Raw genomic sequence first — 27230 nt, 5'->3', positions numbered from 1 at the left:
AGGCAGTATTTGTGGACAGGAAACAAGTGAGGCGTGGAGACGGCGCCACTGGTCCCAGGTCAGCACTTACTGATTTGAATCATCTGCCCACTGATGGATCTCCTTGAAGCTTAGTTATTCATGGGCCAGTCACCATGCGGCGTGACACCACGTTAATTTTGTGTGGTGGGTCAGTGTAGAAGACTAGCCCAAGTCAGTGTTCTTCTATAAACTGCATTTAACAATTACAGGGTAAGTGGTTTCTAAGACTTCTTGAGCATGATCTCTTCCCCCTTTGAATTCATTCTTCCTTAGTTCCACCAGCTTTCAAGGCTCTGCTTACTGCCACTAGATTTGTAACCTTAAAAAAAATATATCCAGAAAAAAACACTTCTCATAGCATCCCAGAGCTGGGGAGGCAGAGGCAAACGGATCTCCATGAGTTCAAGACCAGTCTGGTCTGCAGGGAAAAGTTCCCGGATTTCCAGAAGTACATGGAAACCCTGTCTCAAAAATCATCATCATCATCATAGCAATAATAATAGAAACTGGAGCCGGGCATTGGTGGCGCACGCCTTTAATCCCAGCACTCGGGAGGCAGAGGCAGGCGGATCTCTGTGAGTTCGAGACCAGCCTGGTCTACAGAGCGAGTTCCAGGACGGCCTCCAAAGCCACAGAGAAACCCTGTCTCGAAAAACCAAAAAAAAAAAAAAAAAAAAAAAAAAGAAACTGAATAGCGAAAAACCTTTTCCAGACATTTTGTTATATAAGAAAAACGAAGTGGGGTTATGGTTGACTGGAGCCAGGGAAATTCTAATTAAATTTTGCAATGGGAGTCATTTCAGCACCTTCGTCTACTGATGGGGAGGATTCAACATAGTAAACCCTGATGATAAAAGAGGCAGAGCCAAGTCCTCAGATAAACAGCGACGCCACGTACTGGGTACTAGAACTTTCCAGATTTCCAAGTGCTTAAATGTTTAAAGAATAAGCACATTTACAAGACATTTCTATTTAAACACGAATCACCCCCGCTGTCCTGCGGAACAGCTGGCGTTCGTTTGAACAGCAGTTCTATTACTCTGACAGGTCACATTTCTTTGGGGGAGGCGTTGACTTCCTCTGTGCACACTGAAGGATGCCTTGGACTCGGCAAGATGGTTTGTGGGTCTAACTGAGAGGATTCGTGTGGAATGTGACACTGTCCTGGCACCGGGGAGACAAAAAAGCCTTATCACGCTGGCCAGTGTGGGGCTGACAGCGTCACTGATAAAGACGACGCTAAATAAATAAACAGAATAAAAAAATTAAAACCTCAGAAACACGACCACTTAAAAGCGGTCACTCAGCAAAAACAGCTCACGGAAGACCTGGCTAGCAGAAAAGCCGCACGCACTTGCGCAGTCGCTGCAAGGCGCTCCTCTCTGTCTCGGAGGCGCGGATTGGACGAGACATCTCGTGAGAAATACGAGTTCTCGCGGGAACAGTATTCAAATAAACCCGGGTCCTTGTTTAGCAGTGGTTCAGCTGAGTGAACAGGACTGTCTTTCTGTCTTGAGGTGGACGTATTGTCACGAATCCGGGCGCCCGGTGCTTTCTGCACCGGCCTCTGGTTGCAGCAGCCTGCAGGCTTGAGGAGGGAGGTAAGGGCGAGCCAGCGGCGGGAGGGGAGAACCGGGCGGCCGCAGGCGGAACGCCTGCTCTCCCGGAACCTGAGTTCTCAGGAATCGCCTTTCGGGGCGGTGTAGTCTTTGGCCGGACCGCCTATGCGGGTGCTGGGTGGTCTTTATAAGTTCGGTAGCCTTCAGTCTGAATTCTCCAGTACCATAGCCCCTAGCCAGTGATGCAGCCCGAATTAACTGCTGCAAAATGTAACACACACACACTCTGGATTCTCGCTATAGCATCTCATTTTATTTCACAATAATTATAGAGTTAGCAATGGTAACATTTTGAGAGGTTGGACTGAGAAGTGAATGGAATACTAGGCTTTGGAGCTCCACTTTGATTTTTATGTCATTTACCCACACCCTTGTAATCACCTGCCATTCTCTCTCAAATCTATCCCAGTCAGGCTTTCAGCCCACTTCTTCTAGAACAGCCGTTGGGCCAGTGGTCTGCATTAATTGAAATCCAGGACAGTCTCCAGGTTCTCACCTCATTTGACTTAGCACCCTTTGCCATGATTGCCAGTTCCCACGTCCTGAAGGAATTTTGCTTACTGGTTTCCAGAACATTATGTGCTCTTGGCTTCCCGTTTACTTCACGATCAGACCTGAGAATACTTTGTGACCTTCTGTCATAAGAGTATTCAATTTTGGCCGGGCGGTGGTGGCGCACGCCTTTAATCCCAGCACTCGGGAGGCAGAGGCAGGCGGATCTCCATGAGTTCGAGGCCAGGCTGGACTGACAGCCTCCAAAACAATACAGAGAAACCCTGTCTCGTAAAACCAAAAAAAAAGGTATTCAATTTTGAGCCTTGTGAGAAATTATGCTTATCTTCTAGTGATAAGATCTCTTGCCGAGCCGTGGTGGTACACACCTTTAATCCCAGCACTTGGGAGGCAGACGCAGGCGGATCTTTTGAGTTCCAGGCCAGGCTGGTCTACAAAGAGAGTTCCAGGACAGCTAGGGCTACACAGAGAAACCCTGTCTCAAATCTTCCCCATCCCCAAAAAGGAGGAAAAAAAAAAAAGAAAGGAAGAAAGAAACATACTTTTCCTTCACTATTTTTGTAGTGTTCAGTCATTTCTCAATACCAACTTTGCTACTGTTGATTAGAAGCATTGTCTTGCAAATCAGCAACAAAAATCTAATATCCTTTGGGTTTATATGACAGTATTGACTATGTTTCTTCTCTTGCTCTGATACCACTACATTTAGTTCTAAGTTGATCTCAAGTAGTTGCATTTCTCTCTTTCCAGCAGACTGAAAACAGAAATCATGGAGGCAGATATCACAGATCTTCGAGGCAAGCTCAAGGAGTGTGAAAACGAGAGATTGAAAGCTGCACAGTATGGCTTACAGCTATTGGAGAGGCAAACGGAGTTGCAGAATCAGTTGGATAAATGTCATGAAGAAATGATGACCGTGACTGAGGTAGGATTCTGAACATCTGTCTACAGGGATGGGCTTAGGGAAGGAGAATGAACTAAATGAGTTTCCAGTGTTCTTTCCAACAGTGTGCTCTGGGTTTGAGTAGTCAAATAATGCTTGCTCCCTTCGCTACATTTACTGCCAGGTTTTGTTCAGTCTACGCTCTATTTACGTGACCTCACTTCTTTTATAGTTCTAAACATGCTCCATGGCATCTCACCAAGCCTTTAGATCTCCCTGAAGACTAAATTAGTGTATTCAAGTACCTGCCATTAACAGACATCTCAAGCTTGACACAGAAAGAACAGCTCATTCCCTGTCTGCTAACTGAATGGTTTCTTGCTTCAGTAAATGGATTGGAATTCATCCAGTTGCTTGAGCCTGAAGTATGGAGGTCCCACATTTTATCCATCAACAAATCTAAGGGCTTGACTACATCTTAGGGTTTCTATTGCTGTGATGAAGGACCATGACAGCTTGGGGAGGAAAGGGTTGATTTCATGTCATCAGAGCTAACACTGACTGTGTAATGTAAAGTTGTTCAAATTTGCTCTTGATTCCTGGGGCACTTCTTGTCTCAGTTTACAAACTGCATGAGAGGAAATTTTGTCTACTCTTATTCACTGATGCACCCCTGTTACCTGGCACACAAATATTTTTAAAATAATCACTAAATCAGTATAATACTAAATACTTGGCATTTTAATTTGAGTCTCAGAAGTTTAAATATAACAAGTAAAAATGACTAAATGGCAGTTGTCATTTTTACAAGTACTGAACTGTTTTATGATAAGCTCTCAGTGTCAAATAATAGAACAAAGATTACAAACCTCAGATTGGAAATAAAGTCATGTTACACAGTTGTTTTGAAAATAGCTCACCAAATTTAGGTTTCCTTTAAAATAGAAGAGCTTGAGGTCGGGGGAGAAGGGGAGTGACAAAAATAATTCCAGCCATTTTTCTTAATTTATTGAATTTTGTTTATTTATTTTTGTTTTGTTTTATTTTGATGTTTTCATTTCTTCTTTGATTTTTTTTTTCCTCATGGAGTCCAATTTGTGTTGACTGACTACTCCTGGTATGGGTCACATCCTAGAATGTAATTGATATACCCAGTATCACTCCACTGAAGAAACTCATTTTCCTTCTCCCTGCATCTATCAGTTGCAAGTAGCTTCTTGGTTAGGGGTGGGTCTCTGTGTCCTCTTCCCTTCCTCTGTTGTGGAATTTTGTCTGCCGGGAGTTTGTGTACATGTGTCATAGTTTCTGTGAGTTCATGTGTGCATCTGCCCTGTTGTATCTGAAAAATGTTTCCTTGAGGTCATCTACTACCTTCAAGTCGTTCTTCCTCCTCTTCCAAATGGATCTCTGAACCTGGAAGAAAGGGATGTGATATGTCATCCCATTTAGGGCTGAGCATTCCAAAGTCTCTTATCCCCTTACCATTGCAATTTTCTTTGTTAATTACCATTTACTGTAAGAAAATTTCATGATAAGAGTTGAATGATATACTGAACTATGGGTATAGCAGTATGTTATTAGGAGTTGTTTTATTGCTGTTGTTCATTTAGCAGAATAATAATGGCAGGTTTTCCCCTAGGACTCAATGACCTATGTAGCCCCAGGTTCTTGTTCTCATTAACAGTGGCAGGTATGGGTTTCATCTTATAGAATGGGATGAGGGGGCTCAAATCCAGGGAAAAAGTGGGTGATTATTCCCCTGACATTTAAGCAGCTATTGAGCCAGTTGGCCTAACTTGCAGGCAAGTCCTTAAATTGTGGCATGTGGGGTTTGTAGCTGGGTAAGAGTGATTATTACTTTTCTCCTCCGGTGTTGTACTCAACACTTTTCAACACTATGAATACTAGCCAGTGGGATGAAGCTTTTAGCTGAGCACCAGCTAGATTATTCCATGTCTTTAGTAATAGGGTCTTAGGGCAAGCTGTGGAGGGCAACCAATAGCATTGGTAATATTCTGTAATGATGGGGGACGGGTCATATATAGGACCCCATTGGCCAACAAATTAAAAATATGTAACCCATTCCTGGTGTTGAGTTTACTTAGTAGTCTGTGATGTCTGATTTGGGTATTGCACCTGCCCCCAATTAATTGGTAACACCATTTAAAACTCTTTTTATAGATACATACATTTCAGGGTGCTTTTACAGTAATTTCTTTTAGAAGTCTTTCTGTATTGTCCCTCCCCATAATCCCTTCTCTATCCTGCCTTGTCTTAGTTTTTTTTTTTTAAGAAAACACATTTAGAAATAATTACAATGTCCTTTTTAACCTTAGATGTTTTCATTTTGTAAATCAATTTTTAGTAACAACACTGAAAGTAAAGGTTAATTCAGTATTTCTCCTTTGCATCCATTCCATTGCTGTTTCAAAGCATTATATAAGGAAGAGCTTTTCGTTATCAAACAGGAATGCTTACTAGGAGCATTTGAGTGCTAGTAAAACATCCTTGCTTTGTTTTTCTTTCAGTAAGAATTGATAAGCCATTAGGCTGTGGTTTTTTTTTTTTTTAATCCTTCCTTGATAGTGAACTGAAGCAATTGCTATACCTCCAGCATGGACATTAACATACCCCACCCCACATCCATAGTTGTACTTTCAACCATACAGTTGTCCATAAGTAATACATGGAAAATTCCATATATAAATGATAAAGCTGAAATGGTTGCATCCTGCCTGGGACTGGACTCTCCGTCCAGGATACCTGAAGCAGATAATGTTCCTTTCAACATCTTGTAAGGTCATTAGTCATGTAACACTGTGTCGTCATGCCTTACACTGGCCACACTTCATTTTGTCACCTGGGTACTATACTGTCTAGCATCACAAGAACAGTAAGATTTTGAGAGGAGAAAAATGACATAGCTTTTAAACGAACTGCTTTTTTTGGGGGGGGGTTCAGACAGGGTTTCTCTGTGGCTTTGGAGGCTGTCCTGGAACTAGCTCTTGTAGGCCAGACTGGTCTCAAACTTACAGTAAACTGCTCTTTTTATTATTGGTTTTACCATTAATTTTTTACTGTGTCAAATTTGAAATTAAATTTTGTCAGGATAAGTACTGCATGGGTGAGGGTGGGTATGCATGGATGGTATCTGTAGGATTTGGTACCATTTGAGGACCTAGGTGTCAGGCTGGGGTTCTGGAACATAACTCCTGCAGATATGATGCAAATGACATCTGATGCTGTGCTGGAATTTGGATACCTGGCACAGTATGATTGTTGAACATGCTTTCCTTATATTCTGTGCGTCACAGCATCTGGTATCCATGAGCATTTCCTACTGCTACTTTGAACATCTGTTCATACATCAGTTCCCTTGGAAAGCCTCCTCTTCAAAGTTCTTCCATGCTCTACTATGTGACAGCCTTTGCCATCTGGACATCCTGCACTGCCTCCTTAGTCATGGTGATATATGCACTCATAAAACATTCCTTCCAATAGATAATTTCATAGTGGTATTATCCATAGTGGTACTCAGTTGTTGAAAAAAATAAGGGCTATATTACTCAGAATTATGGTACATACTTGAAAAGAATCCTTAGCTGTCATGGAGTCTCTGTGTTGGGCACTTGAACTAAGAATGTGACACTTGCAGACTCCTTGAAGGCATAAACTTGAGAGGTTGTCTTTGAATCACCTCATAACTCTTTGGGGTTCTTTGCATACTATTAAGTAGAATTAAATGTCTCCTTGGTCCTCCATATGGTGTTTGACAGGATCTAAAAAAACAAAAAGCCTCCTCTTAGCCCGCCCGTGCCCTCAGTACCTCAGTACCTATCACTGTGACTGACAGTTTTTATGTGTGTCTGTTCTAGACTAATCTAAGGTAAGCACCATGTTTTCTGTTACTGAGTTTGTTACCTGGTACTTTTACTAGATGTTGAAGTGTACATGGAATGGAATGGCAGCAAATTAAACAGGTACGAACCAGTTTAAGATGCTAACTAATATCTAATGATTTAAGTTTTTATGCAATTAAATGTGTTTCCAGAATTATAACCAAGAGAAGTATGCCCTACAAAGAGAAGTTGAGCTCAAGAGTCGAATGTTAGAGAGTTTGAGCTGTGAGTGTGAAACTGTGAAACAACAGCAGAAAATGCAGCTGGAGCAGTTAGAAATGCAACTACACAGAAGCCACAGGCAGGAAGTGAATGACCTGAGAGACAAGGTTTGGATCTGTGCATCAGAGCAAAATATCCCGTGTTTGTGTAGACATCTCTAAGTACTGGTTGGTGGTGCAGGGTGTGTGGGGAGGGCTTGCTTAAGTACTTCTATGCAAAATGGCCAAAAGTAAGTTTTTTTATCTTAATGTTTTGAGTGGAAATACTGAGAAATAAGCTATTAAAGGAATTTGTATATATACTTGCCTTCTAATGAAATGAAATTGTTTATTAATTATTTAAATTTGGTATCTGAATATTTGTATTTGTAATATTGTTGATCAGTATGGTCACTTAGTAAGATAACTAAATAATTCTGTAGCAGTTCCTACAGCTAGTAATGCTTTGCTACTCTGCATGCAAACCAGTACTGTCTTGTGAGCTAATGTGCTCAGGAGTTAATGATTTTATGGAAAAAAAATATGGAAGATCCAGTTTTCAAAAGTATTTTGTGAAAGATGTAACCTTATTTCCATTATGACAGACAAGGATGCTAAGGACCAGGCAAACTGAGGAGCTTGAGCAAAATAAGAACTAGAAATTATCAGCTACTGTTTGAATTGAGGCTGCCTGACAGTAAACCCTGGTACTGAGTTTGTGCCCATGGTCTAGTGATTCCTTATATACTGGTGCCATTGTAAACACAGAGTAGTTCAGTGAACATCCATTCACTCTCAGAACCCCCAGCTGTCCTGTGCTTTGCCTCTAAGAAGTCTAGGGCTCTGTTTATGTTTTTCTTCATATGGAGTGTGTACCCTGATTTCTTTTCAGATCCTACTCTGTGAAAACGTGTTTTTTTTTTAAGTCTGATTTTCAATTTTTAGTATTTATAGTATCTTAGTTTTCCATGTCTGTTTCTACCTATAATCTTTCATTAAACTCCAACAAAATTTTACATTTTGAATAATGATATCAGTGAAATCATATCTAAGTAAATGATGTTTTTGTGCAATACAGAATCATCTTACCTGTGGCTCTGACAGGTGGTAATCCTGTTTGCAGCTATCCTGATTTGTGACTTAGATAACTGGAAATGATGTATTGTTTTTCAATCCTGCATGGATTAGCAGAAGCCCTAATTACCTAAGCAGATATGATAGAGGAAATAGATGGACTAGGTAAAGCAAAGATAATTATAAAGATGGCCTTTCTATAGAAGAAAGTATATTTTTAAAAATGGTGTTGCTGATATTCTCAGACCATCTGTTTTTAAATTCTCAAGGTTTACTCATCTTTTTCTTATTTTTCACATTTAATCTGTCGTTGAATTCCAAGGGGTTGACCTATAAAATTTCATGGTAGCTCCTATCCCTGTAGTCTAGACCATCATCACGCTACTGTAGTCTTCTAACCAGGTTACCTGCTTGCATCATTGTTATCCCATGCCTCTTCTTCTTAAGGGCTGGGGATGAGCATTGCTTCCTGTTCTTTACAGCTGCCTCATGGTTGGTTATACCTTCAGTTGCTTCTAAGCAAACAAGATCTACTTGGATGACTAGTATAGATTGTTCCTGAATTTCTAGAACAGTATAGGTCACTTTAAAATTTGCTTAGTGCGTAGGAATGTAACTTGGTGAGATACTTAACTTGTAAACCCAAGTCCCTGTGTTCAGTTCCCAGCACTGCGGGTGGAGGGGTGGGGAGTTGTTTTGCTCATGTCACTCAGATCCAGTGAGTTTCTATAGAGTAGCATCTTGAAAATCAGGTATAAACTCTAAATCTAGTTTTCTGGAAGGAAGCTCAAGGAACCTTGAGTTCAAAGGTTGTGAAACTCTTTCTGTTTCCTTATTTAGTTAGAGAAACTCAAAGTGGAATTAGATGAATCGAGGTTAAGTGAAAAGCAGCTGAAGCAGAAGCTGGATCACCAGAAGGATGTTCTTGCTCACAAGTCGGAAGAGCTCCGGCTAATGTCTGAGCAGCGCATGCTCAATAGCGTGTCTTCGGAGGTGCTGGCCCTTCAGATTGAGCTAACTGAAATGGAAGGTGTGAAGGTAATTTATATCTCAGGTGTTTTACATTAGAATAGTTCTGCCTGTTCTTGTAGCTGTTCTTAGGAACAGTTTACTGACTGAAATGGCTATTGATGTAACCAAAAAGCACTCTGCAGTTTTCAAGTGGATTAATTCATTCATAAAATAGTTTCTATTTTATGATTACTTAAGGCATATTTTACATTATAGAAACTCTGGCTTTTTTTATTCTGACATTATATTGGTCATAAAAGCCCAAATACACAATGTTAGCACAGTGGAAATTAAAATGCACATCAATGTAAATTTTTTTCATTTAAACTGGATAATTAAAACTTAAAATTCAAAGGAAAAAGGGGCAGTTTCCAAAGTATTTTCCCTGGCTCTCTGTTAAAAAGTTACTAATTAAAAACATTTTAAAATATACTTGGCAACCTTTGACTGGTTTTGTTTTATTGTGAGGTGGGAACCAATACGATGAGTGGCCTGCTGTGTGAGCGATTATTCAGGAGAAATCTTGTCTGTATCCCTGTTGAATAGGCTGCTCTCAAAGAGGAGGTCAATGAACTGCAGTACAAACAAGAGCAACTAGAATGCTTCAACACTTCCTTAATGCACCAGGTAGACCGGCTGAAAGAAGAAAAGGAGGAGCGAGAGAAGGAAGCAGTGTCGTATTATAACGCCTTAGAGGTGTGGTGAGAGTGTTGTTGAGCTTACAGATGGTAGCCAAGTGCCCTCTTGCTGAGCTCTAGTATTGAAACTGTTTTCTTCTCAATCTAGAAAGCTCGAATAGAAAATCAAGACCTTCAGGTGCAGTTGGACAATGCACTTCAGCAAGCCTCGGATCCCAGCAGTAAAGGAAACTCCCTGTTTGCAGAGGTACTTGCAAGTGTTCTCATGACCAACTTGACTAAGTTGGCATTTCATCTATTACAAGAACAAGCGTGTTAATGTTTTCCAGGTGGAGGATCGAAGGGCCGCTATGGAACGCCAGCTCAACTTGATGAAAGTCAAATATCAGTCACTGAAGAAGCAAAATGCATTCACCAGAGATCAGATGAACAAGATGAAGGTATAAACTCATCACTGGTAAAGGCTTTAAATCTGCTTTGTCTTAGCAAATATATACAGGAAACTGTTTTCCTTCAGAAAGCATATAATGTAATCACTTGTCGAATTGCATGTTTCTTTATATTTAAAAACTCACCTTGGGAAGGCAGCTGCAAATTGCATTAGTGGTTATTCCCTGACTCAACAGGTAGTCAGTGAATCTTGTCCGTTTGGAATGAGCACTAGTTTTTTTATTGTTTGTGCAAACCATGGTGATGCTCTTGAGCGTTACACTGTTTCCTACTTCATCTAGACTTAGCTCTCTCACCAGCTCTCACACAAGGCTTTTTTTTTTTACTGAGATCGGTACTACTCATGACCTCTTATGACTGCAGCTCATTAACTCAAGACTGTTTGCATTGTAAGGTTCTTTTTATCTTCATTTCCTCATCGCAGTCAAGTGAGAGGTAATGGAAAAGCTTGTAGCAGTGAGAAAGCAATAGTCCTAGCTAGCTGTACCAGTCCTTTGGATCTGACCCTCCTCCCTTGTGCCCGATGCTGTTAAGGTAATAATGGATTGCTAGAAAGGCTCCCTCCATAAGTGTCTACTAAAGCAACGAGGAACTTCAGTAATTAAATGTGGGAGTTAGATGAGCTACTTGAGATGGAGTATTGTCATGTGTAAATGGGAAGCTGATAGCCAGAACCTCTTTAGAGTTGTCCTGAACCTAACATGTAATAAAACACTTAGGCATCTTTATCATTAATTTCTGTGAATAATGTAACAATTTCCCCATTTATTACAATTTTTAGAAAACCCCCAGTAGACCCATAGTGTTAATTCAAGTGATGAATAGCAGGTGATGTTTGGTCAGGCTCATGTCCCATCTGAATGGCATGCTGCCAGACCTCAGCATGTAGTTTCATGTACATTTCACAGACACATAAACATTATCTTAGACTTCAGATACCATAGAAAAGTAGTCAAAATTAGTACTTGAAAGTTATCCACAACAAAACTTTTGATGCAAATGTTTTCACATTTTGAGATGAAACAGTTCTATTTATTTTCCAGGTTGAATCAGTGGAGCAAAAAACAGAAATTATAGCAGAAATATGCTTACCGGGATCTTGATTTTGCTTTTGGGGGTGATTGTTTTTCTAGTTACAAATCTCCACATTGCTGAGGATGAGGGGCTCTCAAACCGATTTTGAGCAGCAAGAACGGTTGTTTGCCATGTTGGAACAGAAGAATGGTGAAATAAAACAGCTTTTAGGTGAAATTAAAAATCTGGAGAAATTTAAGGTATATGTTACATCTTTTAAAAATGCAGCCCAAGTTTGAATTGAATTTCTCAATATATTTTTAGCTTGTCTAGTTTATTATGCAATTAGCCTCCAGTTTCAGTACAGTGTTCCAGTGTTTGAATTTTTTTGAGCTCATGACAGTCTTATATGTAGGCTATGAAGTCAGTCCCGGCATCATTTGTTAAATCTGGCCCCAATGAGATGCCAGGCTTGTCACATAACAATTTTCTATATGTGCAGGAACCTTTCGACATTTTCTGTATATTGGTTGATCTCTGTACAGCATTACTAGATTGTTTAAGTTGCAGAGGTTGTGTAGTATATGCTTTTGTTCTTAGACTTAGTTCTTCTTGTTTTTCTTCATAGTGTTCTGATTGCTTTTACATGTTTGCTTTTCTCTTGTCTGATGTACACACAACACATGCAGGCACACACACACACACATCAGAGAGAACTATTTGGTGCTGTTTCGTAGGATTACATTACATTTACAAATTTTCAAAGTTTTTAATTACCTTAGGGAACATTAGTATCTTTTCATTAAGCTTCTAGTGAAAGATTCAAATTTATATAGGTAACAGATGTTGTAAATGTTAATGATCCCTTAAGCATTCTGTAGTGTGGCCATTAATCTATCATTAAATATTAAGTTTTGCTTCCATCTCTTAGAAAACAGTTGAAAAGATGACAGTTTTGTTAAATGTATGCTGTGTTATTGGCAGCGGTGTGCCTCCGTTAATTAGCTGAGCACTTAATTCGAAATCAGGGAGAGTTGGGTTTTTGCATTCACTAAAATAGTTTCCAAATTTTTAAGCAAATATACCCACTTCCCCAGAGAAACAAAAAAATTTCTTCAGTACTGGGAATGAGGGAATACAAAAAAACAAAAACCAAGGATTTCTTCTCTGTATTTTTCCATTTTTTAGCTTTTCTTTGAAGTCTAGAATTGAACCAGCAGTCATTGCTTCTTCCATTCTAAAAGCTAGGAGAGGGAGCTGTGGGACTAGTGATGGAAGCTTTAGTTTCAGAATTAAGCATGTGTTATTTTCATGCCCATGTCACATTGAGCCACTTTCCTTATTCGAAAAGAGAATTGCTAATTCTCCCTACTTTGTAAGTTAAGAGGATGGTTCTTAGCTTAATGACTGTAAACTAATGAGTTCCTGCTTAGTGGTGGCTGCTGCTGTTACAGCAAACCTAATCTGTTGTCTACTCTTTGTAATAAGAGTTTTTTGCTTTCATTAGAACTTATATGAAAGTATGGAATCTAAGCCTTCTACATCAGCCAACCTTTGTACTCTAGAAGACAGCACCTATTATGCAGATTTACTTCAACTAAAACTTGATAAGTTAAAGTAAGTGTTTGGGACTGTGAATACAAAGATGAAGGGTTTTTCTTGCTTACTGATTTTTTTGTTTGTTTTTAATTGTCAAAAATCCAGAAGAAAGTCAATAAAAATATCTTTGTGTAGCATATTAGTTTCTATAAAATATGCATTTCTTTTGTGTTTAGCTTTTTGATTGGTAAGTGAAAAGAACTCGTAAGTTTCTCCATCAAATTTCAGGAATAAATTTCATGTAATTCAAAAATATGCATATGTGCATTTGGTAAAAATATTTTCTCCCTCTGTTTTCTTTAAGAATCTGAAAGTCTTATGGGGGTTACAGTTACGCTCGCTTTAGTTGTTTATTATTTCTTTTCGTTATTACTAAAAACTCAGAGAAATGCCTTTTTAATACACAAGATTTATTTCATCATGCTTATACTATGTATTATTTTAATACCCTTTAGCTGTTCTTTTCTATTACTTTAGCAAAGAAAATGAGGACACAAAAGGTGAACTATCTATACAGAGAATGAAGGCATTATTTGAGAGCCAGCGGGCCCTGGATATTGAACGGAAACTGTTTGCAAATGAAAGACACCTGCAAGTTTCAGAAAGTGAAAATATCAAACTGAGAGCTAAGCTAGATGAATTAAAGCTGAAGTATGAACCTGAAGGTGTGTGTTTTGTAGCTTTTTACCAGTGTCTTTATAAATTAACTTGTGATCATATATCTGTAGTGAAGTTTAGCTGTCAAATGTGTAAGAAATTAAGAGAACTGGTTATGTGAACATGAACATAATAATTTTTTCTTGTAGGATATCTAAGTTCATCATACTGAACAGCAAGAACTTGAGTTTCTCCCCTTGAAGATTGTAGTATCTCATGGTGTCCCAAAGAGTTTTGAAGTTGTTTTGAGAAAGGGTCTCACTGTGCATACCAGGCTGGTCACAATCTCCAGGCCTTCTTTACTTTGCCTCCTGAGTGGAATCATAAATGTATGTGACCATGCAGAGCTCACATAGTTTCATTTTGTTGAAGCAGCTGATACTGGGAGCTAGACCAGCTAAGTTTTTTTATAGAAGAACTAAGCAAGGCTTAAGTTCAAGTAGTCCCCCCACCCCCAATCTCTCTAATGAACCTCCAAAGGAGCATTCCAGGACTGATGAAGTACTGTACATGTTAGGATTCAGGCTCATTAGTTGTTGTCTGTTTCGTTACCATTCCATTGACCACAAATTAGTCATGTGTCCTTGGGACCCGCCACCGGAAGATGTGGTCTTGGTCTCAAAGCCTATCTATGTTTCCAATTCCATAATGAAAGTTCTCTTTGTTTTCCTTCTGACACTTTGTTTGTTCTGAATTGAACACATCTATAGGGTACAAAGTATTGCTTCCACTCATGTATGTATTGTATGATGACCAAATCAAGGTAACTAATATCCATTACTTTAGTGAAATCTCAGAACTACTCATGTTTTTGTATCTTAAACTTTTACCCTTTCTTTGTCCAGAGAAATCTCAAAATTCTTTCCTCTGTCAGAAATACACAGTATGCTATTGTTGAATATAGTCATTATGCTATTAGACCTTCCAGGTGAATGAATGAGATCACATAGTGTTTGTCTTTTAAACATGTATTTGTTATTGCTGCATGTGAGTGTGTACCTGTGTGTGATGTGTGCTTACACACCACAGTGTGTATGGTGATCAGTCAGCAGCATTGTAGAGTTGGTTCTTTCCTTCTTCCTCTGTATAGTTCCTGGAGCTTGTACTCGGGTTGTCACGCTCATAGGGCCAGCATCTTTACCCAGTGAGCCATTCCTTAACCCCCGTTTTGCTCTTTTTAAAACATCAGATTGTTTTTGAGGTATTTTGTTTCTGGGATTTAATATTTTTATAGATATTAGTGTTTTCGTCTATTCTGTAGCTCCTTGTCATTGTTGTTTCTTTTGCTGTTACAGAAGTTTCAGTTTGATAAGACCCAAATTTTTTGTTTTTATTTATTTATCTTTTTGCTTTTATTGCTTGTACTTTTTGAGATCTTTAAAAGGTCCTCACTAGATCAGTCATGTAGCATTCACACTCTCTTCTAGTATTTTCATAGTTTCAGTACAACATTTAGTGATTAATACTTTCAGCTGATCGCATTTCCTATGAGATGAGGTGTTTAGTACTTTGAGTGTAGTCGCCATTTTTCTTAGCACCATTAATTGAAGAAATTGTCCTTTCCCTGTTACATGTTTTGACTGTGAACATGGGAGCTATGTGTCAATGGTTTGGCTAATTCTTTGGCTTTTCTACTCAGCTCTGCTAGTCAGTGTTCTTTTATTGCTTGTTTACTTGAGGTCAGAAAAGGTATTTATGGGAACTTAGTTTGGAATCCCACCAAAACAAATGTTTTTGTATAGATTTGTTTTTTTCTAATGTGATTATCATATGCAATAGAGAAGAATTCTACAACTACTGGATGGAATATTCTGTAAGTTTCTGTTAGCTCCATTTGAAGTCTGGAATGTACTGTAAATCCATAGTGTCTGCTGATTTTCTCTCTGGGTGATTTCCATTGCTGTAAGTGGTCATTGCCATCCCCGGGTGTTACTTGTCCACTGTCTGTCTAATACAGAGAGATTTATTAATATTTGCGTGTTGTGGGGTGTGTACATCCATGTGTGCTACAGACTTGGTTTTGGCTCCTTTATCATTCTTTAATCTCCTAATCTCATAGTATTGATGCGAAGTTTATTTGATTTGACATAAATATTCCACTTCTGGTCTCCATGTGGACTACATTTTTCATTCATTAATTTTCAGCCTCTGCACATCCTTGCAGGTGAAATGAGTCTCATGTTGGCAGCATCCTTGGCTCTTGTTTTTATAATCCCTTCAGCCACTCTATCTTTTAATTAGATAATGTAATCCATCTGCATCCAGTAATTACTGATCATTAAGAACTTGATGCTGCCTCATTACTGGTTGTTTATTTGTAGGCCTTTCTTTATTTCTCTCCTTGGTCTTCGTCACTGAGAGGTATTTCTCAGTCAGTATGTTTATTTCCACTCTTTAGATCTTAGATTTTTCATTTATAATTACCACCATCTTATAAAGAATATCCTATATTTAATACAAGTTTATTACAGTGTGACATTTTTTAATACATAGGTAAAAAATGAAACTCCTCTCTTAACTCCATCTCCATTTCTCTCCATGCTTTGAGTTTTGATGTTAAAATTCAAGCCTTCTTTTATATTTCCTATCCCTTAACAACTGGTTATAATTGTTCCTTTGTTAGTGTTGTTTTTATATCTTCCTGCTGATAGGGGACACGTGACTGTCATGTCTGAATATTTAGGTTTTCTCTGATCATTTCAGGTTTTAAAACTTCAGACTCCCCCCTCCCCAAAGATTTATTTCTCTTTGTATGCGTGTTTTTTCTGAATGTTTGTCTGTACACCATGTGTATGCCTAGTGCCCTCAGAGGTCAGAAAAGGGCAAAACAGCCTGTTTTCACACTCAGTAATTCTTGACTCTAATTGATCAGTTCAGCTGTTAATATCTTATACTTAATTTTTCATTTACTGTTTTTTTTTACTTACATTTTTCATTTTCTGCATCTGTTTTGTGCGTTTGGAATTCTCTTTTTTCTTTAAATGATTGTTTTAAGTTCTGTGTCTTTCACACTATCCGCATGCATGTCTTTAGTTCTGCCATTGGCACCTTGCTTTGCTTTGCCATTCTTAAGGCCCTTCTTCCTTGGCTTTCTCAGTTCCTAAATACATCTCTGGATTGATGAAATAGTTATCATTCCTTGCCATCTGTGTTTCCCTGTGAGTATTTTATTGTATGGGGATAGGGCTTTTGGGGGGGTTGGTGTTTTGTTTGTTTTTCTCAGCAGACCAACTTCTTACATTCCATTTCAGCATTTAGAAGGTCACCCTCAGCACAGGTTGGCTGTCAGTTTTGTGATAGCTCGGTGGCTGGTACAGGATCCACCTGGGTGGGTCCATGGACAATCCCTAAGGAGGCATCCGGGACATGTGGGAGAGCCAGTCCCACATTCAAGCCCAGAGGCCATGTGAACTGAGCCTCCAGCAGTATGGGGCCTTATACATAGTTTGTCTGAAATGTTTGACAGGGATGAAGGGCCACTGCATGATGTGGATGTTAATTCCTGTTTGCCCATTTCTTCTTGTCCTTTGCTGGCGTGGGGTGGATTAGCCCCCTGGCAGTCTCCCTTGTGGGTCAGTGCAAGATTGAAACTCCACATAGGGAATCAGGGTGATGAGAACGTCAAGTGCCCCCCTTCCCCTTTAAGTCTTTCTCACAGCCACTGAATTCTGTACATGATGCCCTAGTGACTTGGTGAAACGGGATCAGAGTCACATAGGACATTTCCTCTGTGTGTGTGTGTGGTGTGTGTGGTGTGTGTGTGTGTGTGTGTGTGTGTGTGTGTGTGTGTTTTCCAGATTCTTCACCATCTTGCTTTTATATTTTGATTTTCAGAGTTCTATAGTTCATGGCTATTCAAATTTTGAAAGGATAATTGATGAAATACAGATTCTACCATCTTCTACCATTCATCTTGGATTCATTTATTTGTTTGTTTAGATTTGTGTATTTAATTTTGTGACAGGCTTTCACTATATAGCCCTGACTAGCCCAGAACTCATTGTATAGACAAGATTGGTTTTGAATTCACAAAAATCCTACCACTGATGCCTGCTGAGTGCTGGGGTTAAAGGTGTGTACCATCATCCCAGGCCCAGGAATTCTGTTTTTAAGGAAAAACGTTTTGATACAAGAAATACAATATGTCTAAGTACTCAGAAAATAGCCTACCTATACAGTCTCTGTAGCTGATATACTACAGTGGATTTTATTGTGTTTAAATTGAAAAATAGAAAGTCAGTATTAAGAAATCTGTGAATGCTATGGTTCTGGCCCTATCTCCTACTCAAAAGGTTGTGTTAGCTTGCTTTAGCTGAAGGATTCTTTACCAGGTTTCATTTGCCTTTCTTTGAGTGAGATCAACCCTGTGTACTACAGTGGCTCTCACCACTAGGGGGAGACTTACAGTTATTACAAGACTTCTTTCTTTGTGCTTTTTTCTCTTCTGTGATTCCAATAGGCTCCTCTAATTAAGAATATCCATTATGAATGTCAAAGGTCTGCTAGCCCAACAAAGACACAGTGTTGGGGGCCTGGGTGATTCAGGGGAGCAGTCAAAAGAAGTGGGGGACATGCAAATGTAAAAGCAGAAGTGTTGAGCAGGAACCCCTTTCTTTGCTGTTGTACCTCAGACGTCCAATATTTTGACTTTGAAAATGAAAGGGCACGTTGGGGTGGCAGTGGGAGAAAGTAATTGGGTGACTATGTGAGACCCACATAGGCCATGAGGATAGAGGCTCTGTAGCAGCTGCTGTGAGGCAGGCTGTGCTTGGGACTGGGAGGACATCCGTCATAGAAGTGGCCAGATTCTGAATGCATTTTATAGATGAGTAGTGGGCACATTACCAATATTCAGAGTGCCAGCTGTCTTTTTCGTTCCATCCGTACAAGACAGTACTGAGTGAAGCAGTCTTGAAGATACTAAAGTGCAGAGAAGTTATTGCACAAAGTCTCCTGGCTGCAGTGCGGGACTCAAACCACAACTCCTGGACTCTGATACGGCTGCTTCACCTGCCAGAAATCTCAGTAGAGCTTTCTGCTCTCACCAGCACATCTGCTCATTCCTAGAGCTGTATATATTACAGAATATACAAGGAAAAAGTAGATGGTTACAAGATAGAGTTGATGGTGCATGGGGCCAGAGCTGGAACTCAGTGAGGATAAAGCCTGGAGTCCTCTCCAGGAACACAGCCACAAAAACAGCGAAGAGCGTCTGTCAAAAGAAAGGGGTAAAAGATAGTACAAGGAGAATGAAGGGGGCTAGCAGGAGGGTTGAGAGAATGGGAGATACCTGTGCATGTGTGGGGCGCCCAACATGCAATCAGTATATGCGCACATGATGATTAAAAGTATTGAAAAAAGGTACAATAATTTAAAATACATATATTTTATCAAAGAGAAAAATGTATTTTAAGAGTACCAAATAAGGAATTTATATGTAACTCAGTATCCTCGGGTTATGTCTTTGTTTTTACTCACTGAGCATATATTTTAATAATACTTTTTTTTCTCAGAGAAAATTGAAGTACCGGTACTCAAAAAGAGACGTGAGGTGCTGCCATTGGATATATCCACCCCAGGAGAAACAGCTGCTGTTGATGCCACTGGAGAAGAAGTTTCTAGATTGCCACTACAGAGAGAGGAGAAAGAGTCCTGCCTTAATGGCTTAAATGATAACACTGGACAATGGCACCCGCCAGCCTCTTCAGCCATTCATTCAGCCAGCCTCTCTCCTTGCAAGAGCCTGCCTCTAGATCTGCAGCCTAAGAAGAAATGTGTAACTCTTGTGGATAGTCCAGCCAATGCAGATGCCTTACGTGAACAAAGTGGGAACACGCCCAGATCTCCCAGGTCAGTGTGTCCTTCCGCCTGGTTGCCGGCAGCCTTTTCCATGTTTCCTTTCTTGCCTCCTGGACTGGGCCGTGCTGCTCTGTCTGTTTTCCTGGCAGAGTGCACAATGGAACGCCACAGTTTGATCTGTTTTCCTGTGATTCTTTTCAGTGCATCAGGAAGAGGAAGATGACTGCAGGAGGAAAGGGCAGTGAGTAGCAAGTGATGCTAGGCAGTTAGACTTCCCTAGTCCATGAAACCAAAGCCATATGGTAGGCGCAGCATACCTGGGTGGAATAAATGTACTGTTGTTTTCTCGCAGTTCAAGAGTCGCCATGAAGGAAAAACTAACTTTCTCAAACGACTTTTTGGTAGTCTAGACATTGAGACAGATTTTTGGGTAAGAGCAGGTAAAGTTTTTATGGTTTTTGATTTTTATACTAAGCCTTCAGAAATAGGTTTGATGTCTGCTTGACATTTTAAATATCAAAGCTAATTTACTTTCATTTTTATTCCAAAACTTCAAAGCTTCCAGTTTCTGTGTAATTGAGTTTGTGACTAAATAAGAAGGTATCAGGTGGTTTATCAACACTCAAAGGACTCTGTCAAGAAAGTAACGCTAATAGAGATAAGAAGACTGGAGAGTGAACGGGGCTTAGGCAGCTTGACTGAAGGTTCTGGATCTATACAGCAGGATCAAGTGTAGGACAGTAGCTGTTGTGGAACTGACCTAAATGTCCAGCAACAGGCATGGGTGAAGGATGCATGGTATATACACAGTGGAACTTTGTCAGCCACAGAGGCAACAAAGCTGGGTAATTGGAGGTTGATGAATGCAAACGGAGACAAGCATACTAAACTAGTTATTCAATCTCAGATAGCGTGTTTCTCTCATTTGTGACTCCCAGCCTTTATGTGCACACAAAACATGCATGTACATGTGACATGAAAATAGAAGCAAAGTCATCTTTAGGGGACTCATGGGGGGAAGGGACAGGCACAGGGGGTAGGCTAGAACACATGTGTCTATACTCTTGTACAAAGTTCTGAAAGGTGATAAAAGAAAGCCAAGGAGCTAAGTCGGTTCAAGGAGAAGGATGAGGACGGCATGCAGTGCAGTGATGAGTCTATTTAAAATAATAGCCCACGCATTTAAAATTGAGCTTGTTGGTGAGAATTTGCACCCTGAGACGAGCTCTCTGGGGACTGCTAGGGCTACATGAACTAAAGAATGGGTGCAGAATCAGATGCTTAACTGAGACAGCAAGACATAGCACACCCCATACCAAAGGGCGTCCTAGTATGCCTCCTGTGATTTTAAGTTTTCAGTGCTGCTAAATGATGTACGAAGAAAAAACAAATCAGCTGCTACAGTTGTATTATTCTGCTGAATTTTAAAAATACTGTTTCACTCTGTACGACACATGAAATGTACACTTGATATTCTAGCACATACACCTCACCCTGTCTCAAGCAGTTCTGGAAGGTTCAGCAGGTGATGCCTGCTGTATGTGAAGCCTGTGTTTGACAGTGTCTCTAGGTGGTTTCTAGATGGCACTGCTCCTTGCTGTCTGTTCTCTTCGCTTCATTTTCTGCCCTTTGTTGCTTAAGAGACTTACATAAAAGCATGTTGCTAATGGACTCAAATTGCATGTTGGAAATTTTTTTGTCTGTTTAAAAAAAACACACATACACACACAAGAGAATACCACAGAGCATTTGTTTTTAAGTGTGTAAGTAAACATTTCCAACCTCATGTATTTTCTGCATGTTTAACTTAGACACAGTTTGAGGTGAACTTTGTCTCAGTAAGGATGGGCTTTGTTGAGAACTGAAATACTGCACTTTTATTCTTCACTTAATGAATATGCTTCCATCAAGAATTTTTTTTTTTTTTTTTTTGAGACAAGAGTTTCTCTGTGTAGCCCTGGCTGCCCTGGGAACTCACTCTGTTGACCAGGCTGACCTTGAGTTTACACAGAGATCCATCTGCCTCTGCCTCCCAAGTGCTGGGATTAAAGGTGTGTGCCACCATGCCTGACAAGAATTTTTATTTACCTCTCTTGTGCTGTGTTTACTGCTTGCCTGGTGGAAACTTGGTTTAAAGGGGTTTTTTTTTGTTGTTGTTTGTTTGTTCGCTTGCTTCTCTGTTTTTTTGTCTGAGACAGACATCTGCTTGGGTAGCCTAGGGTTCTGTGTTATTTTGTCTTGTGCTTATTAACATCTTATATGTGGTGTCCATCTTTTTTTTATCATTTTTTATTTTAATTTTAAATAGCTTGTTTTACATGTCAATCCCAGTTCCCTCTCCCTCCCCTCCTCCCGCACTCCCCTTCCCCCCCTCCCTCCCACCCTATTGCCAAATCCTTCCACATAGGGAATATCTAGAGTCTGTCATTTTACTCTTGGTAGGGTCCAGGCACTCCCCTAAGAGTCCAGGCTGAGAGAGCATCTCTCTTTGTGCTATAGGCACATGAAGACAGTTTGTATACCAGGGATAGACACTGATCCACAGCTCAGGGCCCCATAGGTTGCCCAGGCCTTCTCACTGACACTCACATTTGGGGGGTCCAGATCAGTCCCATGCTGGCCTCCCCACTGTCGGTCTGGGGTCCAAGTGGTGTCCATCTTAACATACTGCTTTAGCATCTAGAATTTTATATGATATGTATTTCCTTTTACCTAGTACTTTAACTCAGGCATTGCTTGAGCTTATATCAGGTTTGAAGATATTTATTAAACATTTTAAAAAATTAAGCCTACTGCTATGAAATTCCTTTTAGAGTTAGTCATTAATATTCATAATAGAGTCTACTATACATAATGGAGTCTTCTATAGTTTTTGTCCTGTGTACATAAAATAGCACTCCCCTCTTTGGAGGCTCATTCTACTAGGAATTTACTTCTTTTTCTTGACCATACTTAAATTCAGAATATATGCTTTAATGCTTGTAGGTTAACTGCAGAATCAAGGCTTCCAACAGAAGTAAAGGAAAGCAAAGAAGCTACAAGCAAGTTGGAAAAAGGAGCTTATAAGAAATCACACCCAATCATGTATGTGTCGTCAAAGTCAACCCCGGAGACACAGTGCCCACAGCAGTAGTGAGGCTTGCTGAAGACCTCCCTGTGTTGAGGACACCTTGTGGAGCATTTGCATAAACCAGTGCTAAGACCTAGTGGTCCTTTACAGAACTGTGAATCATAGTGAACAAGCCATTATCAGAGGAAATGTTATAATTTAAACCTATTTGCTGCACTGGGTCTGGATTTTGAGAGTTAGGTGATAAATAATGTACCTTAAGAACTAAAAATTGGACTCTAGAACACTGAACTCCTTAGTTATATTTTCCTATGTACATTTTTATGAATAAATAAAATTTTATTTTCCCTGTCTTGTAAAATAGTGAATGTCGCTTAAAAATATGTATTATTACAAGATGTTCTAAAGGCTTAAGACACCTGTATTAATTCATATATAATTTAGATTTTCATGACTCATGCTAAATAATTTTGAAATTTAAAATAAAATTGCAGTAATTTCTCCCATTTGTATTTTCTTAATTCTACAGAAACAATAGGATGTTAATGAAAGAGAATGGGAAGAAAAATGAGCTTCAAAGATTCTTTCTTTTTTGGAGGGGGGATGTTTTCAAGACAAGGTTTCTCTGTGTAGCTTTGGAGCCTGTCCTGGAACCAGGCTGGCCTTGAACTCACAAAGATCCATCTGCCTCTGCCTCTAGAGTGCTGGGATTAAAGGTGTGTACTACCATTGCCTGGCTCAGGATTTTTATTTTCTATTAACATAATTGTACATGTATTTTTGCTTATTTCTTATGTAATTTCACTTACATATAATTATAGGAAAAGATACTTGATCCTAAACTTACCAATAGTTTTTTTTTTAATATAAGTGATTATAGATTTGTTGATAACTTAATTCCATGCATACTTTTCTTTAGGTAGGTGAATTAAGCCTCTTTAGAAAACTAACAGGGTGTATATATAGATAGGGAAGAGAATATTTCATCTCAGAAATTAGTTCACAGTCTGTAAGTCTAAATACACAGTGGGGATTGGCAAGCTTGAAAAGAGATGACAGACAGTTAGCCCAGGGTCCCACATTTGATCTTTGTGTTGTGTTGGCATCCCATTTTATTTAGTATTTTAATTTGGCTTCTCTAGGCCTATGTCAGCCTTAAGACATTTATCATGCATTTAAAAGGTTTAAGCCTTGTCAGAAATCCCAGAGACCTAGAGCCCACGAAGATTGCTCACTAGATTTGGAGGTCCACCTATAGCAGGCAGTCTGCTCTACTTTTCATCCTAAAACACATGAATAATACTTGACCATGGGCACATTGAGTAGCCATAAAATAGACAATGGAAACCTGTCTCAAATAAATCTATTAAAATATGTTAGGTAAGAGCAAATTGCCTCTAGCATCCAAACAGATCAGATAATAAACTTGCTTGTTTTAATTTGCAAAAAGCATACTTTACAAAATTAGAATAGTCATGTTCAATATCTCTCACACTAACGAAGTACCTGAAGGCACTGGGGGATAAGTAACAATTTCAACCTGAGGATTGGATTAAACTAGAGTCCATGTTTAAATGCATATTAGAGAAATGTACATCAGTTTCTTCCAATATTGTCTTAGATGGGTTTCTGTTGCTACAATAGAACATCATAACCAAAAGCAACATGGGGAGGAGAGGGTTTATTTCAGTTTATAGTTCAACATCACAGTCCATCATTGACTGTTGCTGTAGGGCAGAAACTCAGGCAAGGCAAGACTTGGAATCAGGAGCTGATACAAGCCGCCGTGAAGGAATGCTGCCTATTGGCTTGTTACTCAAGACTTCTTTAGCCTGCCTTCTTATAACACCCAGGGGTGGCACCACCCTTAGTGAACTGGACCCTCCATATCAATCAAGAAAGAGCACTATGGGCCAATCTGTATTCCTTCTTCCCTAATGACGTGTGTCAAGTGGACATAAAAACCAGCCAGCACACATCTTAATTTGAACATCTTCAAAAACAAAACAGAAGCCCTCAGACCTGTCATTAAGTAGATAAGAATGGACAGTTGAAGAGCCAGAATTCATTATGATTAGCTTTTATGCAAATCCTGGGTGCCAGGCACTCTCTGCATTACTACATTTAACTGGACATATCTGCCAAGTAGGTGTGATAATTAACCTCATGTTGACCAAGACTTGCTTGTCTAAGGTCTTAAGTGGTAACAGTGAAAAAGGTTAGACAACAATAAAATGGAGTACTGGAGAAGCAAAGCTACCTTGAGTATTACGTTTCCTGAGACATGAAGAGAATGATAGCATGGGAGAATATTCAGAGAGTAAGTGTGAAGTATTTTATTTGGAGAATTTAATAACGTATATGATGAATTTTGATAGTTTTCGCTTCCCCATTGAACTCTGCCTGCCTCCCCATGAAACATAACAGTTCTCTCTCCTACTTTGTCTTTGTGTGTATGACATACTGAGTTTAGAGGTGGGTGTATGAATATGTGTGGGGGCTAATTTTCTGAGGCATGAACAACATAAGAAATGACACCCCTACTCCCAGTGGCTACTAACACAGGTGAGGGATAGAGCCTTATGAGCCCCTCCATGATAAGACATCAACAGGCCCAATCCAGCGCAGGTCTTGTGCATGTAACCACAGCTGCTGGGAGTTAATGGCCATATCTGTTTTGCAGCACTCCTCCCCATCCTCCAGCTGTTACATTCTCTATGCCCCCTCTTCAAAAAATGTTCCGACAGCCTTGGAATGGGTCTGAGCCTTCAGTGGGCACCTACTCTCAGCACTTTTCAAGTCTACATTAGCCACTGCCTATTACAAAAAGGAGCTTCTCTGTCAAAGGCTGGTAATAGTGCATGTCTGTGAATATAAGGATAGGTATTTAGAGGACAGAAGTGTGCAAATGAGCAGTAGTAGTCTCTGACCTCCCTATCCATGAGCTCTTAGCTAGGTTTACAGTACTAGGCATGTTATCTGTGAACTCCTTGAACATATCTGTGATTATCTTGTAATTTCTTTTTCTAAAGTTTCATCTACATTGCTCTCTTTGGGGGTTATTTTGGAATTGGTAAGAAGGAGTCTTGGTTTTTCATATTTGTACTTTTCGTTTGGGGGGCTTGCTTATCTTGGGGTTAGATTGTTATCTAAGCCTCTCTCTTTCTGTCCCTCTCTTTCTCTGTCTCTCTCTTTTCCCAGGCTGCCTTTCTTCTTTGAGAGAATACATTTGCCGTGTTCAGGAGAGGCTAGGTTGTAGGCACATTGCAGTGCTGGAGTCATCTGTTAGATTGCTGTTCAGGGCACCTGGCCCCATCCCCAGCCCTGACTTGAAAGTGCAGTACTATCTGCAACAACAGCCACTATCCATTAGGAAGCCCATTATAAAAATGGAGTAGCAGCTGTTTTCAAAACAATCACTCCTTAAACACCAGTTGTCTCCAAGTGCAAAGGGACCCTGTGTACTAATATATCAGTTATTGTGGAAAGAAAAAAATGCAGAAAGCTATCACAACTGGACTAGTGATTAGTGTTGGGTTGCTAGAGAAGCGGGGGCATGGAGAAAAGCATATGAAAGAAACATAAAAGGGGGTGATGGTGGCAAAGATGCGGGAGTTTATTAAATGTAGACTGAAAAGGGGGGGAGATATCTATAGTCAGATAGCAGAGCAGTGTCTCAGGAGGCCGAGCTGCAGAGACCAGCAAACTGGATCAGCCTTTGCTTTGAGTGGGTAAAAGAAAAAGGAAAGTGTATGAAAAAGGAAATAAGAAATAATTATTACTGAAAAGGTGAACTTTCCTGAGCTTGATGCCAGCACAGCAAAATTTAAAATCTAGTGTAAAAGGAAAAGTTGGTGGCTGGGGCATGACTGTGAGTAACAGCACTGTGTAAACCTGAAGAACTGAATTTAGTTGCCCAACATCCATGTGAAAAGCTGGACACTGGCATACACACGTGTGTAACCCAAACACTTGAAGGGAGCAAGGAGCACTCTGACTTGCTGGCGAGCCAGCTTATCCAAAAATGGTGAGCTCCGCACAGTCAGCGAGAGACCCTCTTTCAATGGAAGAAAATAAAGAATGACGGGGCGGGGGGAGAACACCCAGTGAACTCTGGCCTTTGTATACACACAGGCATGCACACACCCACATACACACCACACACACACATGCGATGGCAACACACACAGAGAAGAGAATGTAGCTGTTTAGGTCAAATGTTATAGCCCCGGTTTATTCCATCTGTAGTGGACCGCTACCGAGAAACCTAGAACACAGATGGTAAATGAATTATGTTTTTGTCTTCTAAGTGAAATGTGCATGGAAGGGAGTTAATGTGTCTTGTTGTGTGCTCTACATCTTAAGTGTGATGTAGAGGAAAGACTTTTCATCTAACCCGGTCCCACTGGACCTGTTTTCTCTCCACCCACCAGGTCCCTGCAGCTACTTATGAAATAATCACTCTGAGGCTTAATATCAATTACAATTCTTTGGCCAATGGCTTAGGCTTCTTACTGGCAAGTTTTCTCTTAAAAAATTAACCCGTCTCTGTTAATCTGTATATCACCACATGATTATAGCTTACTGGCATCTCACTTCCCGGGTGACTACATGCAGTCTCCTTGACTCCACCTTCCTTCTTTCTGCATCTTTGTTTGGATTTCCCACCTAGCTAAATTTTGCCTGTCCATTAGCAGAAACGGCTGTATTCATCAACCAATAAGAGAAATACATAGTCACAGCCTGCAGTACGACATCCTACATCAGTGTGACATGACTTAAC

General features: G+C 39.9%; 1 protein-coding gene and 1 long non-coding RNA gene across 3 annotated transcripts; one reads left to right on the top strand and one right to left on the bottom strand.

The window, feature by feature from the left end:
* The first annotated feature begins 1475 nt into the window (after nucleotides 1–1475).
* On the top strand, nucleotides 1476–22948 carry Spdl1 (spindle apparatus coiled-coil protein 1). Of its 2 annotated transcripts, none has more exons than XM_040748451.1 (12): nucleotides 1476–1622; nucleotides 2907–3078; nucleotides 7088–7264; nucleotides 9050–9247; nucleotides 9767–9916; nucleotides 10007–10105; nucleotides 10188–10298; nucleotides 11442–11582; nucleotides 12830–12939; nucleotides 13399–13586; nucleotides 19092–19428; nucleotides 22363–22948. In XM_040748451.1, the coding sequence occupies exons 2-12, from the start codon at nucleotides 2923–2925 to the stop codon at nucleotides 22508–22510; spliced, it is 1815 nt and encodes a 604-aa protein (XP_040604385.1). In that variant the 5' UTR covers nucleotides 1476–1622; nucleotides 2907–2922; the 3' UTR covers nucleotides 22511–22948. The 2 variants fall into 2 exon arrangements, with proteins under 2 accessions (XP_040604385.1, XP_040604384.1); XM_040748450.1 differs by having other exon boundaries at nucleotides 2904–3078.
* LOC121141285 lies at nucleotides 4038–10521 on the bottom strand. Its single transcript, XR_005878156.1, has 3 exons — nucleotides 10434–10521; nucleotides 4408–4449; nucleotides 4038–4167 (listed from the first exon to the last, which is right to left on the bottom strand). It is a non-coding gene; the product is annotated as an uncharacterized LOC121141285 (long non-coding RNA).
* Nucleotides 22949–27230: the final 4282 nt, after the last annotated feature.

The sequence above is a fragment of the Mesocricetus auratus genome, unplaced genomic scaffold, assembly GCF_017639785.1.
Source record: "Mesocricetus auratus isolate SY011 unplaced genomic scaffold, BCM_Maur_2.0 Super-Scaffold_100007, whole genome shotgun sequence".
NCBI classification, from domain to species: Eukaryota; Metazoa; Chordata; class Mammalia; order Rodentia; family Cricetidae; genus Mesocricetus; species Mesocricetus auratus.
Note: the sequence above shows the minus strand (reverse complement) of the source record. Positions and strands in the feature narration are given on the sequence as shown.